This window comes from Pan troglodytes, chromosome 8 (assembly GCF_028858775.2).
Source record: "Pan troglodytes isolate AG18354 chromosome 8, NHGRI_mPanTro3-v2.0_pri, whole genome shotgun sequence".
Classification (NCBI taxonomy): domain Eukaryota; kingdom Metazoa; phylum Chordata; class Mammalia; order Primates; family Hominidae; genus Pan; species Pan troglodytes.
Window position 1 is genome coordinate 96,341,694 of NC_072406.2, and position 21,837 is coordinate 96,363,530.

At 47.0% G+C, this 21,837-nt stretch overlaps 1 protein-coding gene and 1 long non-coding RNA gene across 2 annotated transcripts; one reads left to right on the forward strand and one right to left on the reverse strand.

Moving 5' to 3' along the window:
• Window positions 1-873: 873 nt before the first annotated feature.
• On the reverse strand, window positions 874-7,056 carry LOC134807191 (uncharacterized). The gene is made up of 2 exons (XR_010146981.1): window positions 6,564-7,056; window positions 874-3,561 (listed from the first exon to the last, which is right to left on the reverse strand). It is a non-coding gene; the product is annotated as an uncharacterized LOC134807191 (long non-coding RNA).
• A 1,578-nt stretch (window positions 7,057-8,634) lies between these two features.
• Window positions 8,635-20,262, forward strand: GPR15LG (G protein-coupled receptor 15 ligand). Its single transcript, XM_001154133.7, has 3 exons — window positions 8,635-8,761; window positions 11,323-11,412; window positions 19,659-20,262. Exons 1-3 carry the CDS (start codon window positions 8,692-8,694, stop codon window positions 19,742-19,744), a joined length of 246 nt encoding a protein of 81 aa, XP_001154133.2. The 5' UTR covers window positions 8,635-8,691; the 3' UTR covers window positions 19,745-20,262.
• The last annotated feature ends 1,575 nt before the right edge of the window (window positions 20,263-21,837 follow it).

Below are 21,837 nucleotides of genomic sequence, written 5' to 3' on the forward strand. Positions count from 1 at the left end.
TTCTTTTTCTTTCTTTCTTTTTTTTTTTTTTTGAGATGGAGTCTCGCTCTGTCACCCAGGCTGGAGTGCAGTGGCATGATCTTGGCTTACTGCAAACTCTGCCTCCCGAGTTCAAACAATTCTCCTGCCTCAGCTTCCTGAGTAGCTGGGATTACAGGCACGCGCCACCATGTCTGGCTAATTTTTGTATTTTTAGTGGAGATGGGGTTTCACCATGTTGGTCAGGCTGGTCTCAAATTCCTGACCTCATGATCCACCCACCTCAGCCTCCCAAAGTGCTGGTATTACAGGCGTGAGCCACTGCACCCAGCCAAAATTCACATTCTTTCTTCAGCCAGGGGCAATCCCCAACCCATGCTCAACAACTTGGAAACAACCTCCCACACATCTTAGCATTGTCATTGCTGGAAGAGAATTTGCATGCTCCTCAATTCTTATATCCTCTAGGCATTGGGCTTGCTTTCCTCCTCTTGCTCAAGTCTGACCTTCCGGATGACAGCTTGCTGGGGCCAGGTGGGCAGGTGTCACAGTGGACCTTCAGCACACCCAAGACATTGCAGAGCTCTGCACTGCTCAGAGCTGACCAGAGAGGCCCGACCATGCATAAAGGTGCAACAGGCCCACATGGCCTGCCCCTACCCACAGGGATCCTGCCCATCATTTCTCCTGGGCTCAGGTCTTGAGTCTCCAGCAGCTCACTATCCAGTGGGAAACAACAGGCTGAGGTAAAGGTCATAGCATGCATTAACACTACCTGTACCAGGGGCCAGGGAAGGCTTCAAGGCAGGGAGATTCTTGAGCTGGGGCTGGAAGCATGAGCAGAGCTGGTTTTATAGCAGGATGAGCTGCAGACAAAACCTCTCAGACACCGAGTTGTGGAAGGAAGGGCTTTATTCAGCTGGGAGCATCAGCAAGCTACTGCCTTAAAATCCAAGCTCCCCAAATACTCAATTTCTGTCCCTTTTAAGGGTTCACAACACTAAAGATTTCACATGAAAGGGTCGTGATTGATTTGAGCAAGCAGGCGGTACATGACAGGGGCTGCATGCACCACCGGTGGTCAGAGAGAAACAGAACAGGGCAGGGAGTTTCACAGTGTTCTTCTATACAATGTCTGGAATCTATGAATAACATCAGTTTCTAAGTTATGAGTTGATTTTTAACTACTGGGTTTAGGCCAGACAGGCCCAGGCCTGGTTTCAGGCCTGGCACCAGGCTGCCTGTCTTTGGTTTTACTTCCTTGTTTTTTCTTAAAAGAGGTACTGAGTATAAAACAACATAAAACAATATGAGAGGGTCTCTCTCTCTTCCCTCATTTCCCCCCTTTGAGACTCTCAGTTTTTATTAGTGGGAGTTCTGAGTCTTATTTTTGCTACTTATGTCTTTTTGTGCAATAGATTGATAGTGATTTATATAGTATGCTTCTGCTAAAGCATTTTGGTGAACTAAGGTCGTGACGAAGTTTTTTATCATTTGGAGAAATACAGGTATCAGACAAAGGAGCAGTAAGCAGGTTTCTATTACTATTATTACTCTTATTATAAGAGTTTTAAATTCTTTCATTGCTGGGAACCAATTTGCAAACATGGCTCCCGGATTGAGCCCGTGCCACACTTGCATGGGTACATGTGCCAGTTTTGTTATATCTTTAACTATATTTTTAACTACTTGCCCTTGATCATTTATGTGTAGACAACAATTAGTAAGGTTAAATTTTTTACAAACTTCTCCTTCAGCTTCTAGCAAGTAGTCAAGAGCTAGTCTATTTTGATAGCATTTCTCATCAGAGTCTCTTGCCAGGCAAGAACAGTCAAGGCTTGACCGGTTTTATTAGTAATAATTTCTAAAACCACTTGTAACCATATGATTTGGTTGAGCATGTAGCTGGGGGTTCGATATCCTCATGAGCCATCTTGTGCCTAAGTGGCGGGTCTATAGTATTGTATGATTCTTTCAGGGGGCAATTCATTATTTTCTAATCACCTATGGCTATGCTTCATTTTTCATGGGAAGCATACACTAGGAAGCCTAGAAGTTCACCTGTTTTTATTGGCAGTAAGAAGAAAGATGGCTTAATGGTGCCAATTACACAGCTACCTGTCCAATTACACAGCTACCTGTCCACTGATCAGGCAGCTTAGCATAAGCTCTGTGTCCACATATCCAGTATAACCTGGTGGGGGCCGTCCAGTCCCAGTGGAATTCTGGGTGGGCCCAAACAGTCTGCAACTTTGGAAATTTACTGAATGGATTTCTTTCTGTGTAATTGGAACTCCACCATTAACTGTTTTTGTGGTACCATTATACAGCTTTTGCCTAAGACAACTAAGCTGCCTTATGGGATGAGTTAATCCTTTTCCTTCTGTAGCTATGCAATACTGTCCAATAATTGAGACTTTTAGAACCTAGAGATGATCAGGGTGATTTTTTTGGGCTGGAAATTCATCAGGAACTGGGTCTGTAGGCACTAATTCTTGGGCTTCTTATGGCCATTGATCTCTTATTACAGTTTCTCCACAAACATAACATGAGGTGACTTGCAGAGACTGGGCTACATGTTCGGCTAATTACAAAAACCAATTTTTAGTTTTTCCGGGAATCTCAGGTACTGGCACACTTAGTTCATCATAGAAAGTCTGAAATATTTGTTCTGGAGAGCGTTTTTGAACCTCTTCTTTTATTAGGATGCTTACACTAGGATCTAGTCCTTTTCCGTCAATGCCTAATGTTACATATTTTTCTTTATTCCACTTTGGGTCTGAGGGGTTTGTGATTATCAATTTTAAAAGGTTGCAGCTCCCACTCATGCAGGAGGGGCTGACTTTTCCTTTTTGGAGCCAAACAGGTTCTTTTTTATCTTCTTTTTAAGTAGCCTAAATGACACAAGACCAGTATTGACACATCTCACATAAATATGATTTTTGACAGATGTACTTATTTTCTGCTGTGTAACTTTTTTCCCAATCTAGAGAACCATATCCTATCCCATGCTGTTTACTATTAATAGTAGCACAGGCGTCAAATTTTAAAGTTACATTTTTGGGGACCCCTCTTTCTTCTGCTCTAGCTATTACTTTACTTGTGTCACCTAGAAAAGGACCAGTCCTTAATTTTATTTTAAAAACTGTGATCACGGGAGGCTTAAAGTGGGTCATAACATGCATCAGGTCGGTTATTTCCTGGGCTGCATACCTTGGATACAATAGCATTATACAAACAACTTTCTTTTAGAGTCCTGGCACACTTATAATAACCATAAAATAATAGGACTGTAGCAATCTTTTGTCCTACCTCAGTGACTTGATGTATACTGAAAATAGTTCTCAGTCTGAGGAAGGTCAGTTGAAGTCCTTACTGTACAAGTCCAAATTTTAAGGAAAATTATTCCCGCGATGAATTTCCTCATGCTTCGGCCATGCATGAACCAGTCAGCTTCCGGGTGTGACTGGAGCAGGGCTTGTCGTCTTCTTCAGAGTCACTTTGCAGGGGTTGGTGAAGCTGCTCCCATCCACGTACAGCTCCAAGTCTACTGATGTTTAAGGGTGGTCTCGGTGGTTGGGCCTACGAGAATAAACTGAGTCCAATACTTCTACACAGTTATGTTTAACTGGGCTCTCTGATACCGGGAGCAAGGTGGCAGAGTTTAGGGTGTTGCAAACTTCAATGGTTATGCGGGAATTTTCACAGAGCAAGCTTTGGTATCTAGTTAGTCTAGCATTCATTAGCTAATGGTGTCCTTTGGTATTTATTAAAATCACCACAGCATACGAGGACTTTAGGTTTTGCCTAAGAGTTAGCTTATTTGCTTCTTGTACTAACAGGGCCATTGCTGCCAGGGCCCTTGCACATGGGGGCCAGCCTTTGGAAACCCCATCAGTTGTTTTGAGAGATAGGCCACTGGCCTTGGCCAGGGCCCTACAGTCTGGGTTAAAACTCCAACTATCATTTTTTCTCTTTCTGACACATAGAGTGTAAAGAGTTTCGTCAGGTCAGGTAGCCTCAGAGCTGGGGCCAACACAAATTTTTCTTTTTAATTCATGAAAAGCTCATTGCTGTTGGTTGTAATAGATGTAGTTTATCTAATCTACATTTTTATTGACTGTCATCTACCAAGATATTGATTTAAATCTTGTAACTATTTGATTTCAAGCTTTAAATTGATCTGGTATTCCTTGCGGGGCTTCAATTGCATCTAAATAGATGTGAGAGTTGAAAGACCCATAAGGGGCTTCTCTCACTTTATGATGTTTTATTTTATTTTATTTTATTTTTTTCTTCCTCTGGTTGATGAAATGCCAGGGTGAAAGGGATAGCCAAATGGACTAAAGCACAAGTGCCACTCTAGTTATTCAGCAGAGTGCCCAGTAAAGGTCCACCACAATACCACCACACATCCACTCGGGGATGAACAAGGGCTGACTGATTGATAAGCTCTTGAAAATTCTTGAGCTCGCTGCATCCCTTCAGGTCTCCAAGGAATGCTAAGTCTCCTCCCTGCCACGAGAGACATGAAGTGAACTTAGTGTTGGGAGACGGAAGCTGGATGGCCCTCGGGGGCTGACCCACAGGGACTTCGGGATATAGCAGAGAGAGCTTGGCATGACTTATTACTCCAGGCTGTAGAATCCTGGAAAAGAGCTACCATGCCACCCACGCCTGGTCGACTGGAGGACCACCTTAGTGGAAGGGGGACAATCAGGGCCTCTGGTCTGCCATGTGCACAAGCATAACAATTGCTTTTGTTTAATGTGCAGATGGAATATTTGATCCATTTCAACCAGGCATTTGCATCTTGGTATGCTGTCTTAATTGCCAAAGTTTGTTTTAAGTCTTTAACGTCTATGATCCTCTAGTAAAAGGAATGTTTCCTTTAGTACCTATTTTTATTAGTTTTTAGACCAAAGAAAGTTAAACACCATTTTATATTTAATAATGCTTCTTGTATGATTTTTATACCAGATAAGCTAAATTTTACCCGTATATTAGTGTGTTATTAATGTTAAACTTAATTTTAATAAAACCTTGTAGACATATTTATCCAATTTTTCATGTTTGACCATAAGGTGAGATTTTATAGACTCTTTTTAACCTTTTATAATTTTTGTTAAAGAGCAGGTTGATGCTTTAACAAAAACCTGTTGCATTTTTACTTTAATGTCCAGTTCACAGAAAAGCTGGATGATACCTTTTTAACTTTAGCTAATATGTTTATACACAGAATTTTCTTTACAATTAATGTTTTAAAACTTGCTTAAACTTTCAAAACAATAATTTTTTAACCTTTTAATGTTGGTAAAAATCCACATTCTTATGCCTCCTTATAATCTTTTTACCAAAGGTATATTTTACTATTTTTATACACCTTGCACATAAACTGTTTCTTCAATAGTACTCAGGAGGCTTTTTTGCATAAATTTTTTTATAACATTTTTTCTTTCACGACTTTCGCCAACAATTCTTCAACATGTCTCAACTTTCTGACTTATTACAAACATTTTTTTTCTTTAAACAACCAGTTAATTTATTTCAGGACAAGAATTTACCATATAACACTCTTTTTACATAAATTCTGCCTCCCCCCCCCCCTTTTTTTTTTTTGAAGATAACCATTCCTTTTTTTAAAGCGAACTTTCTTTATGTCTTTGGACTAGACTGTCTAAGGCCACAAGATTAGAAGAAGTTACCACAATATATGTTATGCTGTTAACTTTTAGCAAACTTCACTTTTGTTGAAAACCTTGTAAGTTTGGGATTTCAATTATCCTTTGCTGTTAATAAGACCTTGTTTAGTCTAAATTAACTTAGAATTGGTATAGATGGCCTCTTTTTTTTTTTCTCTGCTGGTCTTTCCTTGCCTCTCCCAGCTGCTTATGCTGCTGTTCTTTTAACTACTGTGGAGGGGAAGGGGGTCTAAAACCAGCTGTAATTGTCTATGTATGGAAACTGGTCTGGGTGCCTTGGCTTACAGGTTGCCCTGTGTCATACCGTTGAAACAAGGGACCTGTCCAGGCTTCCTTCTGATGACCAACCCACCTCTAATGCTGGCCAGTCTATTTCACACAAAGTTCTAAGTTTTCCTGGTGTCACAGTAACATCGTAATCTCCCTTAAATTCTTTCTTGAAATTTTTATTTTTTTTAACATAGTTCCTAGTGGGGTGGGCTTATTTTTGCCTGACCCATGCTTCTTCAAGACAAAACACCATGCTCACACCACACACACACCACAAAACAAAAAACAGGTAAAAAGGGCACACACACAATTTTGCAGTTTACACCAAACCAAAATCAGAGTATCCAGAAATCCAAGCCAGGTCAAAACTAAAACCAAAGTATCACACAATCTAAGTCAAATCAAAACCAGAACAAAAGAGTCAATGCAGGCATGCCGTGGGTGATCAGGCCATGCTTCCACCCAGATGGAGTAGGGCAAGTTCCAAAGACTAGTCTTACCAACTCAAGCCAAGTCAAAACCAGAACAAAATGCCAATACAGGCACACCGTGGGTGATCAGGCCACGCTTCCACTCAGATGGAGTGGGGCAAGTTCCAAAGATTAGTCTTACCAAGTTTTAGATGTCCGGACTCCAAGTGCCAGTTCCTTCCTGGTGTTCAGCCACTGTGTTAATCTTCTGCGGGGTCCTGCTACACGCTGCTCTGGTGAGGTGTTCCACTGGGGCAATTGCCTACCCGGGAGCGCTCTTTGGATCACGTCACTCAGGCTGGCCGGAGTTCCCCTCACGGATGCTCCACAGGGCAGGCCTAAGCCGCCTAAGGGGCTGCCTCGGCCGTCCGTCAGTCACCTCGTTTCCCAGTCAGGGAACCAAGAAATGTAGCAGGGTGAGCCGCAGACAAAACCTCTCAGACACTGAGTTGTAGAAGGCAGGGCTTTATTCAGCTGGGAGCATCGGCAAGCTACTGCCTTCAAATCTGAGCTCCCTGAATACACAATTTCTGTTCCTTTTAAGGGCTCACAACACTAAAGATTTCACATGAAAGGGTCGTGATTGATTTGAGCAAGCAGGCGGTACATGACAGGGGCTGCATGCACCGGTGGTCAGAGAGAAACAGAACAGGGCAGGGAGTTTCACAATGTTCTTCTATACAATGTCTGGAATCTATGAATAACACTGGTTTTTAAGTTATGAGTTGATTTTTAACTACTGGGTTTAGTCCAGGCAGGCCCAGGCCTGGTTTCAGGCCTGGCGCTGGGCTGCCTGTCTTTGGTTTTACTTCCTTGTTTTTTCTTAAAAGAGGTACTGAGTATAAAACAATATAAAACAATATGAGAGAGTCTCTCTCTTCCCTCAGTTTGGGAGTGGAGGTTTGAGAGCAGCCCAGGCAGAGGCTCATCAGGGTGCATGGGAAACATCCTAGTTTCTTCCGAAAAATATTCCTCCTACCCACCATCTCTCATAGGCCCAGGGGCTCTGAACCCTCTGACACCATCTGAGGCCAGAGCCTAGCAAGTGTTCAGGCACCCGTGCACCATTATTAAAGGGAACTCAGACCCGCTCTGATGGAAAAGGAGCCCAAAGCATTCCTGTCATCAGTCTCTACCTGGCTAAAGGAACCCCGGCCTCCCTTTTGCCAGTCTGATTCCTCTGCTGGTCCAGGAAGCCCACCATGACCTGGCCTACCATGCCAGGCCATCTCCGACCCAATCTTAGTCCATCTCTGCAGAGTTTCCCCTCCCTCCCCCACCTTCTGACTGAGCAACCTACATCCCCTTCCTTCAGTATAGACAGCACTTACAATGCTGTGAGACAGTCACTTGTCTGCACAGCTTCCTCCACCAACAGGAGCTCCTTGAAGCGAGGCACAGTATCTTCTGTGTCCCTGGAGCCAAGCGCATGGCTCAACCCAGGTCACGTGTCCAGTGAATGGGTGGCATCTGAGCCTCCTGCACCTGTGGTCAGACTTTCCCCCATGCCTGCCCTGGGCAGAGGCTCCTCTCTTCCAGGCCTTGTTCAGGGTGACCCTGTACTTGAAGTGCCTTCTCATTTCATCACTGTCTTAAACATCAAAGTCCACCTGTGGCCTCACCTCCTTTAAGAGCTGTGTGAGCACCTTGGTGCAGATGGCTTCTCATACATGCCTCAATACAGGCTTGTGAGAGAGATAGTCCTGTGCCCATTTCACAGATGGGAAGCCGATTCAAAGACATTCAAGGACAAGTTTGATGTCACACTGCTAAGTGGCAGAGCCAGGACTCAACCCAGGTCATCTGACTCCAGGGCCTGTGCTCTCTACATCTCATTGGTTACTCAAGACTCATCCTTGGATCAGAACCTGCAAGGGTTTTATGATCCTTTTCCCAGACACAGCTGAGGAATGAGCAGGAAGAGCTGCATTTGATAGGATTATTACTGACACTAAAAGTTAACCTTCAACTCTAGACAGTGGCTCTTCCTGGGCAGTTGGTTCCTGCTCTCACCACTGAAGCCAGTTCTGAAACCTCTCTGGGCTGGGCATTTACAGCTTTCTGTGTTACAGGTTACTAAATGCATCTTGAAAGGCTGGTTTTCCTCTTGGGAGGGGCTGACTTTACCCTTTAGGAGAATTGCAAGGCTACTAGGGCCCTGCCCATTGGGAAACGCCTCTCTATGACTCTATAAATGTCCAAGGTGGCCCCAAGGGAGGACTTCTGCAGCACAGCTCCCTTCTCAGGACGTGAAAATCTGCCTTCTCACCATGAGGCTTCTAGTCCTTTCCAGCCTGCTCTGTATCCTGCTTCTCTGCTTCTCCATCTTCTCCACAGAAGGTAGGGCAGCCCCCAGGGTGCAGGTCCCTGAGCAGGATTTCAGCATCTGGGAAGACTCTGATCGGGATTTGTTGGAGGGCAGGCCTTGGCGGGCAGGCCTTGGCAGGCAGTCCTGAGCCCCGGAAAGACGGGCTCTTTCTCCTGAACCTATAGGTTTGGGGCTCAGGACTGCCTGCAGGTGGCTTGGGGGTTCCATTCACAGCCCCTGCACCCCCAAATACATACCCAGCCTAAGTAAAGTGATGTGTTCGCCATGCAAACACACATACAACCTCTCAGCTAGATTACTGTGCTTAAGTCCTACCTATCTAGAATTTCTGGAGCCATTCTCTTGTACTTGTGTCATGCTTGGAACAGAGTAAATTAGTGTTGGGCAAATGAATACATTAATTAGTAGACCATCTAAGTCTGAACATCCCAAAACCTCATGACCAGAAAATATCCATGAGCAGCTGAAATGAAGGTGTGTGTGGTGGGGAGGTGGGGTATGTTTATGCATGTTTAGAAGGGGACACCATCTTTTTACCTCTATAGATATGAATATTTAGCTCTCTTGCCCTTTTTCTTCTTTTCTTTTTCTTTTTTTTTGAGATGGAGTCTTGCTCTGTCACCCAGGCTGGAGTGCAGTGGCGCTATCTCAGCTCACTGCAATCTCTGCCTCCTGGGTTCAAGCAATTCTCTGCCTCAGCCTCCCAAGTAGCTGAGATTACGGGTGCCCACCACCAAGCCCAGCTAATTTTTGTATTTTTAGTACAGACAGGGTTTCGCCATCTTGGCCAGGCTGGTCTTGAACTCCTGACCTCGTAATCCGCCCACCTTGGCCTCCCAAGGTGCTGGGATTACAGGCGTGAGCCACCATGCCTGGCTGCCTTTCTTGATTCAGATAGCTGAGTGTTTCAATCCATTTTTCTCTTGTCTAACCCTCTAGAAACTGCCTACATTTATTTTTTGTTTTAGTGGTTATGGTTACTCAAACTTTTGGGTTGGGGGAGCTGGAGCTATAGAAATATATAAAGAGAAGAAAAACACTCAATTCCATGATTCAAGAGTAGCCATGTTCAACATTTTGTTTATTTCCTTGCATGTAGAATTTTTAAAAATTAATTGATGTACCTCTATATGTTCAGGGTTATATCTTTTTTATTTATCACTATATATATTGTTATAATCACCCAAAATGCTTATGATTGAAGATATTCTGGAAGCACTTACAACCCAGTGTCAGCAGCAGCCATCTCTGAGTAGTGGGATTATAACAAGTGTTTGTTTTACAAAGTTTCTGTGATGAAAATGTGCCACATATATAATAAGGAAAACAGTGATTAGAATTCCTCATAAACACAGCCCGTGACATGCAATTTATCAGACCTCTATTTTTGGACATGTTGGAGGTTGCCAGTGATACCCTAGTGACAATTAAATGAGGATAGATATCTTCCCCCATAAAGTTTCCTATCCATTTAGGACTATCTGCAGCAAACTCTTGAAGTAGCATTAATCAACTAATATTTTCAGGTATAACTTGCTACAAGTGAACGTACTATGATGAATTTACATGCTTAGACATTTAGATAGTTCACAATTGTATGCTTTTCCTTTTTTGAAGCAAGATCTTGCTCTGTTGCCCAGGTCGGAGTGCAGTGGCATGACCACGGCTCAGTGCAGCCTTGACTTCCAGGGCTCAAGCAATACTCCCACCTCAGGTTTTCCAGTAGCTGGGAAAACAGGTGCACACCACAATGCCCTGCTAATTTTTAAAATTTTTTGCAGAGACAAGGTCTCTCTATGTTGCCCAGGCTGGTCTTGAACTTCTGGACTCAAGCCATCCTCCCACCTTGGCCTCCCAGAGTGCTAGGATCACAGGCATGAGCCACCACACCTGGCCTACTTTGCACATTTTAATTATGTGGTAAAAGGTATATGTGTACATAAAGTATGTCCTTTATTCAGGCTTTTTTTCTTTTTTTCTTTTCTTTTTTTTTTTTTGAGACGAAGTTTTTGCTCTTGTTGTCCAGGCTGGAGTGTAATGGCATGCTCTTGGCTCACCACAACCTCCGCTTCCCGGGTTCAAGCGATTCTCCTGCCTCAACCTCCTGAGTAGCTGGGATTACAGGCATGCGCCAACATGCCAGGCTGATTTTGTATTTTTAGTAGAGATGGGGTTTCTCCATGTTAGTCAGGCTGGTCTCGAACACTCGACCTCAAGTGATCCACCCACCTCAGCCTCCCAAAGAGCTGGGATTACAGGCATGAGCCACCACACCCAGCTCAGGCTTATTTTCTTAGGCTAGATTGCCAAGGGGAGAATTATTATGTCAAAGAAACTACTTATTGGAAAGGAATCTGAAAAGGAGGTGTTTTGGGGCCATGTGTCTCCCAACATTGTTATTTCTGAAAAGTAAATCACAACAAGGCCCACTCTTTCCCTGGGACCTCTCGTAGCCTGGCTCATCCTGAGTTTCTCTGGATAAATATTCCTGAGCCCTGTGCCTTGGAAGGGGAAGCTCACTCACAGACAAGCCCACTAAAGACAGTCTCTCTTCCTTTGTGTCCACCCTCAGGGAAGAGGCATCCTGCCAAGGCCTGGTCAGGCAGGAGAACCAGGCTCTGCTGCCACCGAGTCCCTAGCCCCAACTCAACAAACCTGAAAGGTAAGTACCCCCACCTCGTCCAGACTGTGGGGCAGAAGTTCTACAGTGGCCATGGGACCAGCCACACATGCTGATCAGCCCCCACCCATGGCTGGCATCAGGCTCTGGCTGGGAGGACATCTTTGTTTTGTTGATTAATTTGTTGACTCCCCCCCAAAAGTCAACAAATTAATTATTTTAAACTGAATACATTCTGCCATGCAAAAAAAGCAGGATGCAATTAGAAGATGTTATGTGGAAACACACTTACTTTAGGTGGGAGGTGTCTGAGGAGGTGACATTTATGAGACCTGGCTCATTTATGAGCCAGGAGCCTGGCTGAGGACTGTGGAGGTGGGGGATGCAGGCAGAGGAGGCAGCAAGGGTGAAGGGCAAGAGTGGGGTATGGAAGACAGATGGAAGCAGGGCTTGAGAGGTGCTCCCAGAAGCTAAGGAACAAAGCTGCCTGTGAACCCTGTGGACCTGGGGCACAGATCAGCATGCAGGTCACCAGCAGGGGAGTGGGCCTGAGGGTCCAGAGAGCCACAGCTTGGCAGGAGATAAGGCAGCCCCAGAGATGCCAGCAGGCAGCATCCAGGCTGCATGACCAGAACGAGGCCCAGAAGAGCAAGGCTGCCCTCTCCCTGAGGCCTGGGGACACTGGGAGGCCTGTGGCGGACAGGCCCAAGCTCAGGAGGGCTGCGGGCACCCAGTTCCCTGCACAGGGGCTGCAGGCCCAGAGCAGATATTCACTGGAGTTGCCCAGCCCAGGTGGAAGGGTCAGGCTGCTGGAGCTTGGGTAGGGCAGGCAGATCCCCAAGGGGAGACTGTGGACCCTGAGTCAGACAGCCTGACACCAACCTGGGGCTCCTGCCTGGACTCTGCAGCCCCAGTGCCCACTCTCAAGAGGCTGAGGAGGTCCCGGCCCCACTTGCTCCTCTGCGGCCATGGCCCATGGGGTCCATGACCAGCGCCGGAGCCTCTGTGCCTTTCCCAGCTACCAAGGGGATGCTCAGCTGTGATGCAGGAGAGGGATAGAGGGAGGAAGCAAGACAGCATGACTCCAGCCGCAGACCTTCTCCCGGAGATGCTGACAGCCCCTTCTTCCAAACTGGCATCACACCCAGCCGGCCAGGATAAAAATAACCAGCTCTCACACACCTCTTGCTGAACCAGTGTGAGGTGCCAGCCCAGGCAGGATGCAGGGTGAGCGCAGGCTGTGGCTCTGCTCCCCCAGGCCCCTGGTTTTGTGAAAGAAGGTGAAAACCTTCCAGAGAGAGGTGGAGGCGAGCCCCAAGAGCTCACACCCTCCCCCTCCACTTCCCCTCTCCTGCACCAACTGCTCAGAGGCAGGAAGTTGAGGGGGTGTGTGAGCCCCCACCACAGACACACACACAACAAACCAAAACACACAAACACAAATACCTACACACATAAGTAGATACACACCACACAACCACACACACAGACACACACAAATACATGCGCACACAGACTCACACCACACACTACAGACACACAGACACATACACACTACACAACTACACACAGACACACAGCATATACACACAACACACAGTATAGTGATACACACCTAGACACATATATACAGCACAAACACACACCACACAACTACACACACAGACACATACTACATGCACTCTACACACACACACCACGCACTATACATACAGACACACAGACACATACACACTACACAACTACACAAACAGACACACACTATACACACAAACACACTACATGCACATACACACTACACACAACCATACACACATACATGCACACAGCACACACACGTATACCACACACAGACACATACACAAGTACATCTACACACAAACACATACCACACAACTATACACACAAACACACATAAATACATACACACAAATACACAACACTACACAACTATACACACAGACACACACACAAATACATGCACACACAGACACACACCACAATACACTCACAGACACTACACATGGACAAGCAATTACACACACACTACACAACTACACACACTACACTCCTATGCTACACACAGCACACACACACTACACACACAGATGGACAGATATACACCCAAGCACACACAGTGCATAGGAGACGTGGCCATATTAACTCCCGTACAAGTACACGTGCATCCGTTTTTTCAGTTTTGTTACTTCTGGAGAATAAATCTAGGTGTGTGGCTTCTGTGCTGAGACTGGATTTCTTTTTGTGTGTATATTTTTTAAATTCCATTGTTGAAATTTATGAACAACTTAGAACAAGAAGAGCAAAACAAACATATGTATTGGGTCCTTGCCATGTGATCTCATTTAAATCCTTGAGACCACCGTGGGGAGGTCTCGTCACCATTATATAGATTGGGAAACTGAGACTGAGAAAGAAACTGAGGCAGAGTCAGAAACTAGGATCTTTCCACCTCTTTCCACTACAACAAACTGCTTCCCCTGTAGACAGAAAGTTTTCTGTAGCCTGTGTATGAAGACATGCGCGTGCAAGCCAGACGGCTGACTTCCCAGAAGGAAACAGCCATCTGGGCTGGGATCTCAGCTCCACCACCCGCTGGCTGTGTGCCTTGGATCAAGTCACCCAGCACTGCTAAGCCTCAGTCTCCCCCTCTGTGAAGAGGGAGTTATAATAGAATCTGCCTCACTGGACCATGATGAGCCGTTGATGGGTTCATGTCTATACAGGACTTGGCATCAAGCTTGCCACATGGTGCCCCGTAAACATGTCCTGCTGTTGCTATGGAGACAGACCCAGCCCTGCCAGGGCTGCTGGCACAGGAGATGAGCAACTCCAACACCAACAACCAAAGCCTGCACGTTCTTGTCCAGGCTTGGTGGTTCCACCTTCTGTCTTATGGACTGATGCTGGGATTCAGCAAGGAGGGAGATGAATCAGTGTTCCCAGGGTGTTGTGTAAGCAATGCCAGGATTGCTGAGTGTGCCAGGCTCCAGAAATCTGGCCTCGTGTGCTCCAGTTCACTGACGTACGACAAAGCCCGTGCATCTGTCTGTAGAAATACAAATTAACTCAGAGTTGCCTAGAGGGTGTTCCTGAGCCAACAACACCAGCTATGACACACACTTGCTGAATACTGACTACTCCTCGTTCTATGGTGTCTTTCTTGAGTACTGCTTTATATCTCAGCACTGTGGTAGGCCCATGGGGATGACAATATGTGGAAGGCCCAGGACTCTGGGTCAATGTGACAAAACCATCTTCAAATATCAACATGCTAAATGGCTGATTTGCTGAATTTATTACATTTACCAATTTGCTTTAAAAAGGCTTTTTTTTTTTTTTAAGTATTTATTGATCATTCTTGGGTGTTTCTCGGAGAGGGGGATTTGGCAGGGTCATAAGACAATAGTGGAGGGAAGGTCAGCAGATAAACATGTGAACAAAGGTCTCTAGTTTTCCTAGGCAGAGGGCCCTGCCACCTTCCGCAGTGTTTGTGTCCCTGGGTACTTGAGATTAGGGAGTGGTGATGGCTCTTAACGAGCATGCTGCCTTCAAGCATCTGTTTAACAAAGCACATCTTGCACCGCCCTTAATCCATTTAACCCTGAGTGGACACAGCACATGTTTCAGAGAGCACGGGGTTGGGGGTAAGGTTATAGATTAACAGCATCCCAAGGCAGAAGAATTTTTCCTAGTACAGAACAAAATGGAGTCTCCTATGTCTACTTCTTTCTACACAGACACAATAACAATCTGATCTCTCTTTCTTTTCCCCACATTTCCCCCTTTCCTATTCGACAAAACCACCATTGTCATCATGGCCTGTTCTCAATGAGCTGTTGGGTACACCTCCCAGACGGGGTGGCGGCCGGGCAGAGGTGCCCCCCACCTCCCAGAAGGGGCAGTGGCCGGGCGGGGGCTGCCCCCCAACTCCCGGACGGGGCAGCTGCCAGGCGGAGATGCTCCTCACTTCTCAGATGGGGCGGCTGCCAGGCGGAGGGGCACCTCACTTCTCAGACGGGGCGGCCGGTCAGAGACGCTCCTCACCTCCCAGACGGGGTGGCGGCAGGGCAGAGACACTCCTCAGTTCCCAGATGGGGTCGTGGCCGGGCAGAAGCGCTCTTCACATCTCAGACGGGGCAGGGGGCAGAGGCGCTCCCCACATCCCAGACGATGGGCGGCCGGGCAGAGATGCTCCTCACTTCCTAGACGGGATGACGGCCGGGAAGAGGCACTCCTCACTTCCCAGACTGGGCGGCCGGGCAGAGGGGCTCCTCACATCCCAGACAATGGGCGGCCAGGCAGAGACGCTCCTCACTTCCTAGACGGGGTGGCGGCCAGGCAGAGGCTGCAATCTCAGCACTTTGGGAGGCCAAGGCAGGCGGCTGGGAGGTGGAGGTTGTAGTGAGCCGAGATCATGCCACCGCACTCCAGCCTGGGCAACATTGAGCACTGAGTGAGCGAGACTCCATCTGCAATCCCGGCACCTCGGGAGGCCGAGGCTGGCAGATCACTCGCGGTCAGGAGTTGGAGACCAGCCCGACCAACACAGTGAAACCCCATCTCCACCAAAAAATACGAAAACCAGTCAGGTGTGGCGGCACGCGCCTGCAATCCCAGGCACTCGGCAGGCTGAGGCAGGAGAATCAGGCAGGGAGGTTGCAGTGAGCCAAGACGGTGGCAGTACAGTCCAGCCTTGGCTCGGCATCAGAGGGAGACCGTGCAAAGAGGAGGGAGAGGGAGAGGCCTTGGCTGGGCATCAGAGGGAGACCATGCAAAGAGGAGGGAGCGGGAGCAGGAGCGGGAGAGGGAGAGGGAGAAAGGCTTTTTTTAAAAATTAATTTTTTTTTTTTTTTAGTAGAGGCAGGGTTTCACCATGTTGACCAGATTGGTCTCTATCTCTTGACCTCGTGATCCACCCACCTCAGCCTCCCAAAGTGCTGGGATTACAGGCGTCAGCCACCACGCCCAGCCTAAAAGAGTATTTAGAAAATTTATAGCAATCTGTATAGCAGCAAGTCTTTTTGTTGTTGTTTTTTAAGAAACAGGATCTTGCTCAGTCACCCAGGCTGGAGTGCAGTGGCACAATCATAGCTCACTGCAGCCTCAAACTCCTGGGCTCAAGTGATCCGCTTCAGCCTCCCCAGTAACTGGGACTACAGATGCATGCCATCACACTCAGCTAACTTTTCTATTTTTGTAAAGACAGCGTCTTACTATGATGCCCAGACTGGTCTTGAACTCCTGGCCTCAAGCAACCCTCCTGCCTTGGCCTCCCAAAGTGCTAAAGTGCTGGGATTACAGGCGTGAGCCACTGCATCTGGCCCAGTTCTTTTAAAGGAAGTTTCAATGTGCTGACTCTATTGGCTCTTTACGGGCGTCAAGCACTATCCCCAAGCCCAGGGGCTGCCCAGGCTTAAGCTGGGGTCAGACTGATGGCTGTGAAGGCCCCACCAGCCAGGAAGTACTGTGGTCCTGAAGCTTCATTCAGGCCACCTTCCTTCTACGCATCCTGGGGCCACGGTGAAGCTATCTGGGAAGACTGGGGAGGTCCTGTGGGAAGTCTGGAGCCTGAGAGGCTGCCCAGGTCCTGAGAGCTCCTTGCCCCCTCACTGTTTTTGAAACCCGGCAAAATGGCTGAGCCCATAGTGGGAGACTCAGGCTGGAAGGGGCACAGAGAGATTCCTCCCTCGCCATAGGGTTGTCTCTGCCTTCAGGAAGGAGCTCGGACTGCATGAACAAATGTTACCCATTGAGGATATGAGGTTTTCAGCAACGATGATACCAGGATGGACATGAGGGCCCAGAAAATAGACCCTGGAAAGGAGGAGGTGAAGAGGGCTGGCAGCCCATCCTTCCCAGTGGCTCAGTGAAAGGGGCCTCAGACCCACGGTCTTGCTCCTTGTGATTATATCTGTTAGCCATAGCTGCAGAACAACCCACTCCCAATTTTAGTGACCCAAAGCAGTGTTTATTCTTTTCAATGAGTCTACAGGTCAGCTGGATATTTCTTCTAGTCTTGGCTGGACTCATTCTTCTAAGATTTGGATACGCAGCTCTGCTGATCTTGGCTGGGGTCTCTCATATTTTTGATGTCTGTGAGTCTAGAATGGTCTTGGTTGGAACAACTAGCCTCTCCTCCATGTGGTCTTTCATGCTCTCCGCAGGAGAGCCCAGACTGTTCACGTGGTGTCTGCAGAGTTCCACTTATGTAAATGGAAACACGTAAGGCCTCTTGAGGTACAGGCTCTGAGCTTCCCTCCTTCATCTCTACCACATTCATTCTGGCCAAAACAAGTTGCAAGTCCAGTCCAGATTTTAGGAGCAGGCAAATAGACTCCATATCATGATGGGAGAAACTGTAAAGGAGAGAGGGAGAATTGCAACCATATTTGCAACCAGTCAACCACAAAATTTATTGTAGGAGCCAGAGAAGATAGTCTTGGGATCTGAGGTGAGGAAAGGAGGTGGAGGAGGATCAGGGGTCAGGAAATCATGTGTCTCCACCAGAAATGCTGGTGGAAAATGCTCATGAAATGGTAAGTTATGGAATGGAAAAGAGTAAGTTACGCTATATATTACTAGGATTATCACTATGGGAAGATCAAAGCACTTACCAATAGAAAAAAAAACAGAAAAACACACCAATATTATCACTTATTTGTGGTTAAGACATGAGTGGATGGATGAATTATAATTAAATTTATTTCTTTGTATAGCTAGTGCTTATATAGCAATTACTAGGTGTGGGTGGCACTTACATCTGCTAACTCATTTGATCCTTACAATAATCCTAAAAGTTAGATACTATTACTATTCTCACTTCTACAAATGAGGCACCAAGCACAGAAAGGTTAAGTAACTTGTTGAAGGTCCCACAGCTACTAAGTAAGTGATAGATTCAGGCTTTGAATTTAAATAATCTGGCTCGCTCCAGATTTCATGATCTTAATTACCACACCACATTTCATATAGTAATAATCTGAAAACAGAAGGAGAAAGAATAATCTCATGACCATAACTTAGTAACCCTTCTCATTCATTTGTGTGTCCTTTGTTTTTCGTACAAACGTGTTTACCTGGTTTTATTTTTAATTAATTATATCTCATTTTTTAATTTTTAAACTTAAGTCAGAATCATTTTTCTTCTTGTTGCTGTGCAGTGTTCATAACCACAGGGTTTTGTCCCCATGAAACATTTCCATCATCATGAATTATCATTAATTTTTTATTTTATTATTTATTATTTTTTTTTTTGAGACAAGGTTTCACTTTGTCACCCAGGCTGGAGTGCGGTGGCTCAATCATGGCTCACCACAGCCTCACCTCCCAGGCTCAGGTGATCCTCCCACCTCAGCCTCCTGAGTAACTAGGACCACAGGCGTGCACCACCATGCCCGGCAAATTTTTGTATTTTTGGTAAAGACGGCATTTCATCATGTTGCGCAGGCTGTTCTTGAACCCCTGGGCTTAAGTGATCCGCCCATTTTAGCCTCCCAAACCGCTAGGATTACAGGTGTGAGCCACTACACCCGGCCAAATTATCATTACTAATTAACAATTTCTCTATTATAGGATATTCAGATTGTTTCCAGACACTTTTTTTTCTGCAATTAAAAACAAAACTATGGGCCAGGCATGGTGGCTCATGCCTGTAATCCCAGTACTTTGGGAGGCTGAGGCAGGAGGATAGCTTGAGGCCAGGAGTTCGTGACTAGCCTAGGCGACATAAGGAGACTCCCATCTTTCTTGAAAAAAAAAAAAACTATAAAAATAGTTTAATGCATGCAGCTTTTTCTTTCTTGTGGATGATTCCTCCCATAAATGGGACTGGTTTGTCAAAAGATGCAAATGTAGTTTTGGGACACATTGCCTGGCATGTGCCATCTGGAAGGAGACAGCCAGAGGGCCCAAGGGCACACATCCACGTGCAGACCCTCCTACCAGAGTCATTAGAAACAGGCCTCCCAGACTTAAGGCAGCTTAGGTGGGCTCCACTTAGGATCAGCCACCTTCTCTTCCTCTTCTACCAATCAATTAGGTTCCCTCTGATGGGACTGAAATAATCTGGGCTGGTCTTGTTTGCCATGAAAAGCCCCTTCTGGGCCTCCAGGGAAAAGGATAAGATCTAATTCTTGCTTTGAATTTTTTTTTTTAAATGTGTTTGAAAATGCAACTTAATTGTGTTTTCCTCTCTCTCCCCACAACCTGGCTCTGACCTCGCCATCTTCCTGTCCTTGTCCCTCTTGTCTACTCATTGCTCCTCCCAGGACATCATGTGAGGCTCTGTAAACCATGCAAGCTTGAGCCAGAGCCCCGCCTTTGGGTGGTGCCTGGGGCACTCCCACAGGTGTAGCACTCCCAAAGCAAGACTCCAGACAGCGGAGAACCTCAATGCCTGGCACCTGAGGTACCCAGCAGCCTCCTGTCTCCCCTTTCAGCCTTCACAGCAGTGAGCTGCAATGTTGGAGGGCTTCATCTCGGGCTGCAAGGACCCTGGGAAAGTTCCAGAACTCCACGTCCTTGTCTCAATTGTGCCATCAACTTTCAGAGCTATCATGAGCCAACCTCACCCCACAGGGCCTCAGTCGCCACCATGTGGGCCTCTCCAGTGCAAACCACCGAGCATTCCACCATGACCGGTCACAGCTACAAATCCAGAGACCATCAATCCTGCTAGGGTGCAGGGTGGCAAGCACCCAAGGGTGGCTGACCAAGACTGCAGAGTCTCCTCCATCTTCAGATCCATTCAGCCTCCTGGCATTTAACTACCAGCATCCAGTGGTCCCCAAGGAATCCCTTCCTAGCCTCCTGACATGAGTCTGCTGAAAGAGCATCCAAACAAACAAGTAATAAATAAACAAATAAACTCAATGCAGACACATCCTTGTTTGACAAGGTCAGTGATAGAGCCTGAGGCACAACTTTCTGCTAGAAGAAACCTGTCCCTAAAGCCTTCCCTGCAGGCCACTCTTTGTCACAACACTATGTAACTGTGTGAGGAGCAGGGACGGAGTTCCTGGGTCCGGCACAACAGGGCTCGAAGCCCTGCCCTGCTAAGGGTGTTCTATGTGAGCTGGGCATGTTGGGTCTCTTCTGGAAAACTGAGATTACAGGACCTACTCAGAGGGCAAATAGCCAGGTGTGAAGTGCCCACAAAGGGCCTGGCACACAGAGGGACTTGGTTCGGGGAAATCCTTGCCTCTCCTTCCTCATCCTGGGGGAGGGTGTTTATGCCCACGGTGAACACAATGCTGCAGGGCTGAGGCTCAGAGGGCACAGATGGCTCAGGTCTGAGCAGCTTATCTCTCAACAAAGCTCCCTTCTAATCCGATTCTCACAGCAAGGTGAGAAGCCCCACCGCTGCAGCCTCCACAGCTGCGTAGGAGAACGCCAGGCCCCCTCTGGGCTGATGGGCATAGGAGAACGCCAGGCCCCCTCTGGGCTGATGGACGTAGGAGAACGCCAGGCCCCCTCTGAGCTGACAGGCAGAGATTCCCTGGCCCAGGGCTCTGGGGACAGTGGTACCCAGGGCAAGTCAGAGTCTTTTTCTTGTCACAGGCCAGACTTTTCACATCTCTTCCATATGTTCCACTCCCAGGCTCACTCACTCGTTCCCAGGCTCTGCAGTGTTCTGTTCACCACGGGCATAAATACCCCTTCCGAGTGGGGCAGGGGAGGCGGGGACTTCCCTGAACCCAGCCCCTCTGTGCACCAGGCCCTTTGCTGCACTTCACACCTGACTATTTGCCCTCTGAGCAGGTCCTTTAATCTCCATGTTCATCTATCCCGGGGTAGTAGTTGTCAGGCCCTGAGCTGTGTTCTGAGGCTCAGAGATGAACAAATATGGTCCCCTGATGTCTGAGAGGCAATCATTTCTCCACAAAGCTGTGGGCACCCAGGTAAGAACAGAGGGCTGGGACTGCAGGAGAAAGAGTGGAAGACGAGGAAGGAATGAAAAGACTGCTCAAACTCAGCAGAAGACGCCAGCCAGAGAAGGGGCGCAGGATGTGTGTGTGTGTGTGGTGTGCAGAGGGGTGTGGAGGACATGGGAGGTGGGGGGGGGGGTTGTGTGGTGTATGTGGTGAATGGTGTGTGTGTACGGTGTGTAATGTGTGTGTGTGATGTGTATGTGAGGGTACAGGATTTGTGCATGTGTATATGTGGAGTGTGTGTGATGTGTGGTGTGTGTGTGAGGGTATGGACTTTGTCTGCGGTGTGTGTGCCATATGTATGTCTGTAGCATGTGTGTAGTTTATACAGTGTGTGTGATGTGTGTTGTCGATGTGTGGTGGATGGCGGATGTGTGGTTTGTGGTATGTATGGTGTGTGTGTGGCATGTGTGATGTGTGGTGTGTGTGGTGTATGTGTGTAATGTATGTGTTGTGTGTGGTGTGTGTGATATGTGGTGTGTGGTTGTATGTGTGGTGTGTGTGATGTGTATGGCAT